We start from the raw sequence: 14,698 nt of genomic DNA on the forward strand, positions 1-14,698 counted from the left end.
CCCAGACGTTTTACACACATAATTGTCATTAGAAACTTGTGAGCTTTCACCTTGTCTCCCAAACTTGCCAAAAATCTTGCATATTTTTCCTTGTTAATATAACTGCAGTTTCACGAGTACTAAACAATTGATCATGTTACTGGTAAAAATCCTTCTTGCGGGCTCCTGCAGTTACTGTTATACATTGTTTCTTACGTTATTAACCCCGAGACTTTAGGAGTTGTCTGCCATTGTGACATTGTTATTCACAAAATGTTTTCAGTTTGAAATGTAGCTTGGTTCATTTGCTTGACGAGTCCAATTGTTTGGAAACAATGCAGAATGGCAGCAGACTTCACAATTTTTCTTTCTATGTGAAAAATAACACAAGGAAGCTGGAGTTATTAATATTTAAGTTCTTAGCTGATGAAACCTCAGCTGATGGGAGCTGCATTTCTGGAAGATGATCACTGGAAGAAACCTTCCAGAAGAGATGGGAAGATGCTAATGCTCTGCTCCCTTTACAAGCGGGAGGACCCAGAGCCAACAGCACCCTTCTAAGGGTATGAGTATATAATTTGTCCTAATTATGCATCATGTGACACAAAAAAAGAGAGACCCTGCACCTCTCATTCCCAATAACCTCCAGAAGGCTGCTGGCAAGTGCTGGAGCCCACCCAGTTATTAGCAAAGGTAAAGCTGGAGCAGCACGTGCCAGCTCCTTATCATTTACTGTGCTCTCGCTGTAAGAGAGAGCAAACCCCAGGAACAAATGGCAATGAAGTCAAAGCCACAGGCATCCCGAGAGTTTAGTGGGTTGTCAAATAAATTATCCTAATCCTAGACATCTTTTATAGGTGGTTGCTTCTTTTTGGCATCTGACTTCTGATAGAATGAAAAACAGGCACTGAAACTGATGGATGTTGTGGTGTGCAACTTGTGCATGCAAATTTTTGGTTGAAGTCTTACTTCCTGGGCCTGTGCTGTTGCCTGCCTGTGTCACACTGCCAGCACCTAGGGATGTGAGAATAACTGGCTTTCTCTAGTCTAGGAGTCAAGCTGAAATTATTATTTTTTAACAGCTAAACTTCTCATCACCTTCAATAAAATGAATACTGTGTCTTTAAAAAAAAAAAAAAACAAACCCTTTTCTCTCTCCTGTTTCAGGTGAAACCTATCTTCTATCTTCAGGTGAAAACTCCTAAGGATAGCAATGAGAAATTCCCTGAAGTTGCAGGGCAGTTGAGTGCCTATTCTATTCAGCACCTCACTTGTTAGTGAAGCTCCCTTAACAGTGGAGAAGTTCTATGTGGTTTCCTTCTTTTTCCATGGAAATTGACTTTGAAGAGAAAGGCAAGCTTATACCAGCCTCCAAGCTGCAGGACTTCCTAGCAGAAGTCTCTGAAAGCTCACACTGAAGATGAACAGAATACTCCTCAGAACAGAAAATTAAACTCAGGTGTCCTGTGTCAGTTTCTGCAGTAACTACTGGGCTTGAGAGTCATTCTGTACTTAGTTTTTCAAAACAAAGAACCAAATCCCAGAAGCTACCTTCACATGTCTGAAAGCTTTGGGTGACACTGCTGCCCTGCTTTTAGGAGTCTTTTTTCACTTTTTTCTTTCCTTTGATGAGTCTGTTGTGCAGGGCAAAAGCATCTGTGAGTATTGGCACTGCAGTCAGGGCAAATACTGCCTCTTTTTGTGTTTCAAACCAACTCTTTCCCCAAAAAAGAATGAGAGAAGTGGCATAACAGTTGTGGGCTGTCCACTTAGCCACCATGTGCCTTTAGCCTCTAATGGCAAAGGTCACCCGTGCTCATGTTTCATCTAATACTGGTACCGCAGGATTGAATTCCAGAATGCTTCAATTCCTGGTACCAAGGATATTCTCAGATACATTCAACAGAGGAAAGCAGTAAATGGTATCAAATGTGATAGTGTCCTGTCCTCACGCTTCCCAAACCTCAGGAGGAAACCTGCACGTGCTTCACGGGTAGGGAACCAAAAAATGTGTCACTAAACCTATTACCTATTGCCTTCTGTAGCTCACCAGTCCTCAAGTTTGTTCCTGTAATATGAAGGAACTTCTCTATTTTATTTACAGTTCTCAGTGCTGCCATAAACTTGCATGTATCTGCACTAGAAGACAGCTCCAGCAAGAGTACTTTACCCAACCAATGCTTTGTTCCCATCAAATAACTTGTTTCCTCCTTTCCTACTCTGTATCAGCACCTCTGTGGCTTCAGTTTTCTGCAAGTCTGGTCTTTGGGGTGTGTCAGGCTTACTCAAAGTCTGTCTATGGCTAATGTGATCTCGCTCTCTATGTCCCTGTGGTCGCTCAGGTACTATAAAGATAAGTTTCCCTTTTGCCTGAAGGACAGACTTAATGATCTTCTGGCCCTTCTGTTCTTCTATCAGCAAGATTTCTGGTGCCTGTGCTTGAAGGGGATGCACAGGCAGATTCACGTGGTGTTATGCTTGATTGTGAGCACAGCAAATTGTCAGTAAGCTATTGGCATTATTTTTGGCTTTATAGTATTTTTCCCAGCTGTGACTTGAAATAAACTGTTTTCATCTCCTTGTTTGCAGGGAGTCAACCGTATCAGGGAGAGCCTTCATTCTGCCAGCACCCGTTATCAGGCTGCTCACTAGCAAAAGGGACGCCAGCCAAAAAAAAAGGCATCTCTCAACTGCGCGGTGACAGCTGAGAGGGGCTCTCTGGTAGAGAGACGCTGCTTACAAGCAGACATCAGCGTGGCCAGACACGGATTTAGTCAATTTCCTGTCTCCCATTCATTCGTGCTATGTTTCTTTTCCTCATTGCACAAACTGCCGCTGAGGGTCAGGCATTTGACAGGGGAGTATCTGTGAGATCCCCAGCCCAGCAGCTTTGGTTGCGCGATGTCCTCGCTGTCTGTTCACTTGCTCTTGGGAAGCTGGCAGCTGTGCTGCTTTTGCAGGAGTGTCATCATCTTGGCTGGGATGGGATGAGCTGCTCTCTTCTTGCCCTCCACCCCAGACTCTTTATTTAGCTTGGGTGCTGAGTTGCTTTGGAGTGGTCTTGGCTGGAGGCTTTCCTTCAGCAGATTTCTGCTCTTGAACTCTCTCCATTTGTGTTGTGAAGGCTTCAGCTTCTGCATGCCGTAGGATATGCCTTTGCTTTGTCACACTACGAAGCGAACAGGCAGCTTTCCAGCAGTCTGGCTGAAGCTCCTAATGTACTTAGAAAAGTTGCATGCTAGTCATCTGTCTGAAGGAAGGGATAAAGTCTCTTGCTTGGTGTTTCAGTGGCAACCTAATCACTGGGAGTCCGCCTTCATGGTTGCACCCAGCTGCCGGTAAACCCAGGCACCCGAATGGTGACCCTTCTTCTGAGCAGTCATTCTGTTGCAGCACCTGGAGGCTAACGCACAATTCTACCATACCTGGGACTCAGCCCTCCCTGAGGCTCATGGAGAATGATGGTTTCATAGACTAGGCACGGATTTAAGACCTGTGTTTAGTTGCAAGAGGTTTTATGTCTTCCTGTGCCTTTGGTCAAGTGATGTTACCTCTCCTGAGAGATGAGAATGTATTATGAGTTAGTGTTTCCTTTGCCTTACTATGGCTTATGACTTTGAGAGCAGTACAATTTCTTGCCCTGATGGGGCAATATGAGCCCAATTTTGTTTAGAGCCTGTGTGTGTGACTATTGTGGACAATAAAACAGTATCTCTGGAGTTAAGAGCATGTGAGAACAGCCTGACAGCTCATGCACTACCTTTGGAAGGCAAAAATTTACCTCTTCAAACTGTTGCTATGAAAATCCATATATCAAATCTAGAAGCCTGCTTCTTCAGTTTATGGTAGGATATTCTGACTCCTCTCTTACTTGATTCATCCTAGAAGAATGATTGTTCCCAGCAAGGCTGTGTGAGGTTTTTATCTATTTTTTTGCTGTGCTTAGTGGTCATATAGCTCCATTTCACTCTAGCCTTTGAGCATCCACTCTCTGTAGCACTGTCTGGCTTCAGAGAATCTGGACACTTTTCTGGAAACCCATAGCTGGCTTGTACAGGGATGGTCTTACCTGGCTCCCATGCTTCAGCAAGAGCCATTGAAACCTCAAACATTGAAACCTCAAACAAGTTTCTTACCAGTCGTCTTTGAACATTGCTCAGAGGTGGGCAGATGTGGAAGGGGAGAGTGTTCTTGCAGTAAAGACAATCCCCATGAGCTGCAGTGCCTTGCTGACTGCCGGCCATTGCATCTTTTTCACCCCTTGGCATTCTATGTGGTGTGGCTTATCACAGGTATGTGCTTTTGACGGTATTTTTAATGTAAGCAGGCTATATGTCTTGCCTGGATCGTTCTTGCTGTTCCATATTTTTGGATGTAGTTTAAAAAAAGTTTAAACTTTTATTTAAACTGAGCACATTTCTGCTCCTTGGGGTATTTTACAAGCTAGTTTGCTGAATAATAAAGAAGGAATTCTGCAGAATCATCCATTTCAGTCTGCTCTGCTTTTGAAGGCTTAATTGCTACAGGCTCAATGCTTTGCCTAGCATGAGATGGGAGGCATATAGGTGCCAATTTTCTGGGTTTTAGGCTGTTGATAAGTTCTGCAAACCAGAAAAGAGCAAACTGAAAACAAGTTCCCTTCCTCCCCTTTGGCAAAGGCTGGGCATGTGCAATGGCCTCCAGCAGTCCTGCAGCTGCAGGTTTAGGTTTTTGTCTGGTGTCTGAAGGAGCATATTTGAAACCCTGGTTATGTTCTTACCTGGGGATCTACAGGCTTTGTGCTGGGAAGGCTGGCAGGGCTGCAGGGAACAAAAAATTCAGAGCGTAGTAGTCTCTGCCATGCTTGTAAGTACCAAGATGATGATAAAGGCACTCCCCGCCCCGTGTCTGCTGTGGCTCTGGTTTGGGGTGAAGGTATCCTATGGGTGATCTGTAGAGAAGCTACCTGGTGTAACCAGTGCCTGGTGGGCTTTAGGGGGTAGTTGTTTAGGGGGTAGTTATCATGGTCTGCCTGGAGTGGGATGGTGTTGGGAATCGGATGTGTTCTTAATAGCTTCTTGGGGAAATGGATTCCTTGGATATGTTGCAGGGATGTACCCACAGGATACTCTTTTCTATGTCAACACTTGCCCAACCCTTCCCAATCTCCCATCTCTCCCGGGCAGCCAAGCATTTCAGGATATGAGCGCGCAGCCTGACAAATTGGAAGTGCGACTTCAGAACGTGCTGATTTTCCACAAGGCGTTTCAAGTTTTTTGGCATGTCCATAAATCAGGCCATGTGCCCCAGATATTAGGAGAATTACCAAAAGTTTTTTGTTCTGATATTTTAATGCAGAGTTAGCACTTATTTATTTAGTTAGTTTTTAACTTGGAAGGATTTTCAGTGCTCCAAAGATGATAGCTATATAACCACAGACAGGGTTGGATCTACTGGGTTGATACCTCATTGCCATGGGAATAGTTGCAGGGGAAGGTAGACGCTTGGAGTCCTGGCTTTCCCAATCCTTTCTGATCTAGTAACAATGATGGCTGCTGGTTGAGATTTTTGGGTTCCTCTTCCCGTGCTGCCCTGATCCCTGGGATCTGGCTGTGAGCCTCAGCAAGAGTGCTGGTAAATGATGTGTGTTCTTGCAGTGGTGTTTCTTGCAGGTCTTGGTAGCTCGCTTCTCTGTGCTTAGAGGTCTTCTGCTGAACGGGACTGCATGTGCTGAGCATGCCCTTCAGCTACCTGGGAACAAAAGAAGTGCAGGTCGTAGCTTGTCCTAACCTCCTCTCTTACCATGGTTTTGCAGTATTTCTGTGCCAGTGTTTGTGGCCCAGGTGGCATCCAAGGGCAAGGCTTTCCTATTCCACTACCAGCCCCCTTTCCTACCCATTATGTTTTCCACACATTTTCATTCTGAGGCTTATCTTTCAAAGGCACCCTCTTTTCTTTTTGCATGGCTTTTCCTCTCCTTTGAGTGCAAGAGCAACATGAATGTGAAAGGAATACTTTGGTTATCAGAAGCACAGGTTATGCTTTGTTAGAGGAGTTTTCTTTACTCCCCTCCTCAAACAGCAGCTAGAAATATCCATGGTGTGATGTGCTGAGATTGTCGTAGCAGACCTTGGTGCCATGTCACAAAATGATGCTCTGAAGAGGAGAGCAACGTGAAAGCAAAGTGGAGGTAGCAAGCTGGGACTCCTTCACGTGCCTGACTTGCACAATGCTGAACAGAGCTGCAAACAGCAGGACTCTTCCAGGAAATTCAGGGTGGGTGGTAGGCTGTGATGCTTGAGCTCTAAGTTTGTCATGCCCTGAGAAGTCCTCTCTCGTTTGAGGATTAAAACTACAGCTACTTCCCCATCACAGTACTGCTGCCAAGATTCCAGTCTGGCTCAAGCTACTCTCCACACTTCATAATGAAGTTTGAGAGAGCTTTAACATCTTGGTGTTGGCAGAAACATGGTTTTAAAATCACGGTGTGGTTGGAGACTGGCTGGCTCCAGACACTGGTAACAGGACTGGAGACTTTCATCTCAAGGTCAAATCCAACTGTGGTGTTAGTGACAAAGTCATGAACTTCTGACTGATGGTTCGGGGCTTAAGTGTGGAAAGATGTCTCAAGTCCAACTCCAAGACTGGGAGTTGGGAGACTTGGGTTCAGCTCCTGAAGTTTGCCAGAGCTGTTCTGAGAGATGCTCAGAAAGAGATTTCAAGCCTCTGTGACTTAGGTCCTTCTGTTTTAAAAGCAAAACCCAAACAAAAGCAAAACACACCACCTACACCAACACGGTGCCAAGTCCTCGGGGTTGCTTGTGGCTGCAGACTCCTGAATGCCACTGAATGCGGATATGAGAAGTGCTAGGTGGAATGAGCTGGCTCTGTCCAGCCCTTATTAGACAAGTGCCTGGATCACAGTTGCTGGAATTAGCAGTAACTGGTGTGCTTCTTGGCAACTTGGAGGGTGAAGACAAGACGTTCAAGGGAGACAGCATTGCTCTCCCATCCCTGGGCAATGCTGTTCCCAGCGCAGGCGGCTGCGTGCTCAGGAAGAAGCTCGTGCAGATCCTCTTATCCAGTGGCAGTGGGAGAAGTTGGTTTCTGTGTTTGGCAGCTGGCATAAATAATCAGCCACAGCTTCCTGAGAAACGAGTTCCCCAAAGCCTGTTACCCACGAGTGAGATGCTGCCTGTTTTCCAAGCCATACATGGGCAGCCTCTCCTGGTAAGTGCATGTTACTGCTCTTCAGATTAACAGCACTGCTGTCACTGCTGTGCTGTCTTGGATGTACACGTGCCTGCTGCGCTTCCCTGAGGTGTTTAGGTTAGGTTCATGAGACATCTAGCCCTGTCTTGGCCTTTTACACAGCTGGGCTGGGGCAGAGCTGTAGGCAGGGCAGGCTGTGACCGTGTACCCGGAGGCTCTTGGTGCTGCTTGGGGATGCTCTTCCCTGTGGAGACCTGGAGGCTCAGGGCTTGCGTCTGCCCAGCCTTGAGAGAGAAGCAGAAAGCTGCAGGCTGCAGCGCCGTAATCCCAGTGCTTCAGCCTCTCCCTGTGCCTGCCAAATTCCTTTGGCCGTTAAGTACGAGTAGGAATTTTGAGGGGAACTTGTAGAGTACAACTTCTGTGCTTTCTTTCAACTGCATGAATAGCAGCAGTGACTTGTCTGGCTGCGTGTGGGAAAAACTCCGATTTGTCAGCTTTGAAGGGCCAGTGTTTTAAAACAAAAGCTGGATCTTATGCGACTGTCAGTCTTGCATTGACTCCAGAAGGCAAGGCTGGTGCCTTGCAATGATCTGCTCGTGTCTGCAGACAGCCTTCTGGTTTCCAGTGGGGCATGGCTTTAAAAGGAACCCCGAGGATGCTGTGTGCTGTCCGCAGAGCAGAAGGTGTCCTGCAGAACCTCGGCTGTGCTGAGGAAGAGTGTGACCCTATTTCAGATAGAGAAAACAGAGACATGGGTTAGCTAACTGGGAAAAGGCTGCGTGCAGATCGCTGGTGTAGTGCTGTGGTGTGATGTGGCATGCAGGTGTGTTAGTAGACCCCAGGTCTAAGTGGCAAGGGCGGGAGAAAGGAAGACATTTGACAGAGATTTATGCAATTTTTGTGGAGATAATGTCTTGGAAACTCTGAGTACTTAGCAAAGAAAGGCTAAACATCAGAGAATCCACATGGAGATAGAGCAAGGGAAATGAGTCGTCATCTCTGCTACTTGAAAGAACTTCCTAGTGATGAGAGCACCATAAAGCACACTGGTGTTACCTGGGGGAGAGGTGAGAAGAAGGGCCAAGAGTATGAGGTTTAAGGAGAAAAATAAGGGCTGGAGAATCAGATCCACGCTGTGGTAAACACTTGTTCTGTTAGTTTAAGTGTCTTTTTTTTTCCTTCCATGCAGCTGGGGGTGACTGGGTGTGAGGATGTTCTGGGAAGGAAGATGTGCTGTGACTTGGTGGAAAAGTGCATCCTACTGACTGCTTGCTTGTGTTAGTTACAGGACTCTTATCAGGCCCACGTACAAAATGTCCTACCGAACTGTGACCACGCTGGAGTGGAGGTGCTGTCCTGGCTTCACGGGGAGCAACTGCGAAGAGGGTAAGTCATCCAGCAACGCATCCGCTCTTACAGAGCACAAAGGGGCACATGTGGATCGACAATATGGGTTGAGCTGGGTTTGTTCATTTGCTTCGTGCCTCTCAAACACAGGAGCAAATTGCCTATTCTCTTCACTCCTCATCGTTATCTGAGGGCTTGCACACAAGGTCCAAAGGGCAATCTTGGAAATTAGTCCACGCTAAATGCTTGCAAATCAGCCTGAAGAAGAGAAATAAAGAAATGGATACTCAGGGGTGCCCTCCTTATAGATGTGTCTGTATTTGGTGTCCCCACTTCAGGAAATGTGCCTTCACCGTGTCAGTGTTGTGTCTTTTCCATGTCCGCTGTCATCACCATCAGTTGCTGTAGCTGACGAAAGCTGGTCCTCGAATGGCTGCCTGTAAGATTTATGCTTGTAAGGTCCAGACACAATATGTGTTTCCAGAGGACTGAATTAAACGAGGCACCTCCTTCTTCTCACCCTCTCCCTGCCTTTTTGGTACAACGTTCAGGTTGCACAGTGGATATAAAACACAGTTTTGGGTTTGGTGCCTGTTCCTTCACATAGAAGAAAACACAGGGCTCTTTCCAGAGCTAGAAGGGAAAATCTTTTCCCTCTTTCATCATGATGCATAAAAAGGGCATGTTTTTATATTTTCCTTCCTGCTGTTCTCTGCTTTAACTGTTGCTTCTGGGACTTAGAAACAAGGTCTGCTTCTCCACCAAAATTCATTTGTAGGCACAAAGCATCAGCTGAGTCTCCGCTCATGGTTTATGGATGGGAGAGAAACAGGCTTGAGGTTTTCTGCTTGTTTGCATCAGGTCCCTGCTGCCAGCCTCTGCTGGCTGGCGAGGGGTCACCGGGAGCACCGAACATCTCTTAAGACTGCAGCTTGTAGCTACAGCTTATTTTCATTGTGCTCATCACACAATTCAGGCAAATCTCCAAGTAGGAAGTTGTCTTGTTACAGTTGCAAAGATGGTTACAGACAGCAGCTCCCTTCAGGCTGTTGAGGAAACAATAGCTTCCCAGAAGCTCAAGAGAAGTCTAAGGTGTGGCAGAGTTGCCCTAAATTGAAGTGTGCAGGGGAGAGCTTTGTGTTTTAGCTGAAATTCAACATTTCACACTGCTGAAAGAAGTGAGCTTGGGAAAGAACTCACTGCGTTCAGCTTGGCTTTTTACCTGTCGCGGCAGGGGAGAGGGATGCTGAGGATGGGGGCAGAATTGTTATTCCCCAGGTAGCCGGGGCTTAGCCTGCCCGAGGACCTGACCAGGGACCCGAGAAGCCCGTGTGTGCAGCCCAGTCCTGCCTGTGGGTTTGGACAGGTGTGAGCGATTACAGCGCAGTGGTGCTGCCGGTGTAAAGGAGAGAATCCAGCTCCCTCCCGCTGTGCCAGATCTGTCTCAGCAGAGTTCAGTGGAAATAAAAAGCCAACATAAGCTTGTTTGAGAAAGGCAGCAGTGATCTCGCAGGAGCAGGGCTGTGGAACGAGGTGACAATTTTACACGGCCGGCTTTCAAGGTGGAACTGTGCATTTGGGCTCAGATACGGGCTGCGGAGTGCAAGCAGAAAGCCAGTAGCAAGCTCGCACTTTCATGTAGGAGCTCTTTTTTAGCTTTTATTTTTTACTTTTACCCCTCCATAAAACATCTGGAGCTACTGACAGTCCCATATTATTGAAAGAAAGAAAAAAGAGTCCTTTCTAGTAGAGCAGAGCTGTGCCACTTTACTTTCTAGCAGCAATATTGATTCTAGTGGATGTCCAGAGGCAGCAGTTTTAAAATCAAAGTACTTAACTTGATCCTTATACAAGTCCTTAATGGTAGTGTCACCTGGAACTGTAAGTAGAAGAGGATGAAAAGACTTCTTTAGGGCCTTTTGGCAGTACTAGTTGGTACATTTGGCAACCTGTTGCAAAGCATTTTGTACTCGTTCCTTTCTGCACTCTCTCCCACTGTGAATGGTGAGAGGGTAGGGTGCTTACATCAGTGTGGGTCTTACTGCAAACAGCAGACAAAAACCAGAGCTAGACAAACAATACAAGAACAGTGCAATTGTGAAGCTGCAGCAAATTAGCGGGGTAGAGTCTCAAAATATTGTCACGTTTTGGGTATCAATTAGATTTCATCTCAATATTTCATTTGTGCAGCTGGAGCTTTTGAAGTTGTTGTGAGGTAGATACGATTAAAGGCAGATTGGGCCTTCATTATTTTTGACTTGTGTTCTTGCTGTGTAGCAAATGCTTTGATTTTCTGACAGCCACTGTCTCCACTGTCAACAGAATGGCAACCACAATGGCTTTGCACTTCTGCGTCGAGATGCCGCCTATTTCCAGAGACAGAAAGGAGACTTTTGCTTTTCCAATGCTCTCTGAAGTAGAAAGGTTGCATCTTTGTGAACAGGGCAGCTTAAGCCAGGAGATAACGGACTGATCAAGCACAGAGTAGTTTGGGGAGCTGTATGTGCGTGGGCACAGCTATGGGGTCCCTTTGGACTGGCGGTGCCTTTTGCAGCTTGAGGCATCCCAGCCATTGCCTGCTGCTTTAATCGCCAGGGAGCGGGGCTGATGCTTCATCCTTTTTTGTCCTGTTTTGTAACAGTGTCTTTGGGGGAGCCACTGTAGCCTATCTGGAAGATGGATTATTTTTACTAGCTGTCTTTTTAGGAGGCCTTCATTGCCCTTTTTCTTTGTTTTACTTCATTTAGCATTTTATGGAGGAAGATAAGGTGGTGGGAGGACAAAGCAAGGAAACAGTCAAAGAACTTGCAATCACTCAAACGCTGTAGTGCAGATATTTCCAAACATGACAGTACAGTGGGGATGGCCAGCCCCAGATGATGGCAGACTCCTGATGTGACTGGTTTGCTGTAACACACCCACAATAAGAAATCTCTCCTTCCCTGGTAACAGACTGCATGCCAATAGAGTAAGCTGTTAAATGCAATTTGAGTACTACAAAGTGTCCTGACCCTTAGCTAATAAGTTTAGCTCGAGAAAGTAACCACTTAGCTGTCACCAGCTGGCAGGCACCTATGTTAATGCTGAAGGTTGCACATTGTTTAGATTTACATTATCTTGGGAATTTAACTCTTGCACTGGAGCTGAAGAAGAGCATCATCTGGAGGAAGCCCAGCCCTGAGAGTGGGTGGAGATTTTGCTGCTCAGTGGGCTATTAATTTAGAAGCAGCCATCCCCACCTTGGTAATCTGCTTTCTTTTTAAAGCCAACATTGTTCAGGGCTCTCCCCCTGTCCCTTTGCTGCTGCCTTCTCACCCAAGGGTATGTCAACATCTGAAAGGTTTCTAGTTCTTTTGCTGTTTTTGTAGAGCTGTGACCAGCTAGTTTTGACTAACTCATCGCTTGTACCAGGACTTTCTGAAGGGTTTATTTCAACTGTCTTGGACAGAGAAAGACTTGATGCAAACAAGCCTGGTGAATTTAACTGTCAGTAGATGCTAATTTTTATTTTTCAGTTTTCCTTTTTTTTGTTTTGTTTTGTTTAAACTGGAGCCCAAGCCTAGGACAGGAAATGAATCCACTGAGCCACCCAGTCTGCTGACTGCTGATATAAAGAACATATGGACGAGGGCAGTGCAGAGGTGAAGTGGTTTAGCTATTGCAATCATGCATCAAGCTGATTGATTTGAATCCAAGATGATGCTGACATTTCAACTCAGCCTTTTTTCTATATGGCTGAAAGTTCAAAGGCAAGTGTAATCTCTTGGGAGAGGAAAAGTGTCCCTAAGAAGTTCAGGGGCTCAGCAAAGCCTTAGAGCTCTCCAGCTAGGCAATATCTTATTTTACTTTATGAATATCTCATAGATTTCTTTCTTGATTGTTTGCATTGCTTGAGTTTGGGATAGTAGCCAGTATCCTATTTACCCCAGAAGTAGATTGATGGGAGACAGCTTAGCTATTTGGGCAAGAAGCAGCTCCAGACTAACCTTGGCACCTCTAAAGTGATTCCATTAGGACTCCAAGCTTTTATTTTGATGTTTCTTTTTTGTTTGTGGGTTCAGTATGTGGTGTTTTATTTTTCTTTTTTTGGTAAAACACCATAGGAATACAAGGAGGATAGGAAATTTGAGCAGTCTTGTTCAAGTAATGTTTTAATTTGAGAATTTACTCCCTCCCACACCTCTTCCAGTTCTTGGATTTCTTAATCTACTTTTTAATTAAAACTATTGTTTGTATCTTATCCTGATATTTTCCAAACCTGTTAATTTCCCATGGGCTTACAGTTTTCAAAGCAGCATAAGAAAATAGGACCTTTCCTCTTGGTATGAGAGAGCACAAAATCCTTCTGCTGCCTGTTCAGAAAGTTTTTTGGATTCAGGAGGAGAAATGTGGAACAAAACTGCTGGGAAAATCTTAGGCTAGCAAACGCAGTTATAACAAAATTTGATGAGACTGTGAGACTTAAAGCTTCTAGAGCACTTTCATGGGCTTTCAAACTTTTAGGTCTTTAATTTTAACATTGAGTGCAGCGTTGGTGGGACCTCATTACTCAGGTCTTAGTTTGCTCCCTGTGGACTGTTAAACACAGACCTGTCAGTCTGTGAAAGCACAACATGGTGACTGTGGAGTAACACTGACCATCACCGTAGTTCTGTTCAGGAGCTGAGCTTGTGAGTTTTGTCTGTTCCAGTACATCAGTTCCTTCCTGTTTCTCCCTCTTGGTTGTAGCCACCACCATTTGGAAGTGACGGAGTCTGTCTATTGCTGCCATAAAGCAAAAACTTTATTTGAATGGGGAAATCTTCCAGATAGCATAGTGCTATCTGGTTAGCAGGGCAGTTAATGCTGCAAATGCATTGCAAACTGAGGCTGCTTCCTTTCAAGTCTGGATCTAGCACGTATCCTTGCACGTGTGTAGTTCTCTGGTGGAGAATGGCTTTAATTTCTTTAGTGAAATGTGTCTGAAAGAAAGGTCTCAATATGAGAGAAAAATGTGTTTCCTTGTAGTAAACCTACTTCTGGAAATACCTTTTCATTTGGAAGTTTGATGTTTGTTAGCTATGTTTGCTCTGTGAATGTTCTGACTACATTCAACCTGCACTTCCTAATAATGATCTAATTAATAAAGAGGTAAGTAGGTAGTAAAATGTGGTAACTAACTCTGTAGACTTATCTTCAAATATTTTTTTTGTGGAAAAAAACATCAAAACACGTTGATCATCCTTGATGGAATTGCTGATGCATCAAGGTGGCTTTCTGAGGAATGGTATTTGCGTACCTACGGTACACTGGGGCTGGATAATATCTACTAATATTTTCCTCAATAGCATATATTTCCTACTCCTCCATATAATATACCTCCAGATGCTTGTGTTCCTGGCTTCCTCTTCAGTATAATGCAGAAGGGCCACCAGAAGTCTCCTGGCTGTGCAGTGTGTCACCCGATTCTGATCCACTCCCATGCCTGCTGACCATGCAGCAACCTCTGGCTGCAGGCAGAACATGTGTCACCCTTGATCAAATTTTCTGAGGAGTTCCTGGAGTGTGTGGTCACAGTTGGAAGAATATGCAGCCTGCTGAGAGAGCTTTCTGGCATCAGTGCTGTGTGACTACTTAAACAATTTCTAAATGTTCATCTTCTCTTTCGATATACAGTCAAAAATAAAATAAAATAAAATCCCTGACAGATTTCCAAAGACATTGACACTGCATTCCAGCATCTGAGTCGTTTAATGTTTTTTGGACCTTTTTAATCTGAATGGGGAGAATTTTATTCAGCACCTAATGTCAAAATATTTGGAGTGCTAAATATCTACAGATGTTATTTTAACATAATTAGAAAAGCTGTATGCCATACTGTTGCGTTGTCCCATTTTTTAGCTCCCATCAAATTACTGTGGTGTGGAAAGAATCTTTTTATTATTTTTTTTAGTTTGATAAGTTATTTGCTTGCTTTCTCAAACATGACGGATATTTTCTGTTCCTCTTAGCACTATGTATTTCTTAACTCACAAATGACAGACATCTATTTATACCTAATGGTTTCCTATTCATTTCTTCTACTTCTAATCAGGAGTGAACGTAACCCTACCATGGATAGGGCTAGTATGGGACCAGGCTGCGAGGCTCTCTCTTCCCTGCCTGGATCCTTTCTCACTGTGCTGGCAGGTTTCAGCTAATT

At 44.9% G+C, this 14,698-nt stretch overlaps 1 protein-coding gene across 1 annotated transcript in view; it reads left to right on the forward strand.

The window, feature by feature from the left end:
* The window catches only part of COL26A1 (collagen type XXVI alpha 1 chain), a gene marked incomplete at its 5' end in the record, with an annotated part of 168,374 nt that overhangs the window by 24,755 nt on the left and 128,921 nt on the right, over nucleotides 1-14,698 (forward strand). The window contains 1 exon segment of the mRNA XM_082776346.1: nucleotides 8,453-8,556. Coding sequence (XP_082632472.1) covers nucleotides 8,453-8,556 — 104 coding nt within the window.

This window comes from Aythya marila (genome assembly GCF_965140915.1).
Source record: "Aythya marila genome assembly, chromosome: 20".
In the NCBI taxonomy this organism is placed as follows: Eukaryota; Metazoa; Chordata; class Aves; order Anseriformes; family Anatidae; genus Aythya; species Aythya marila.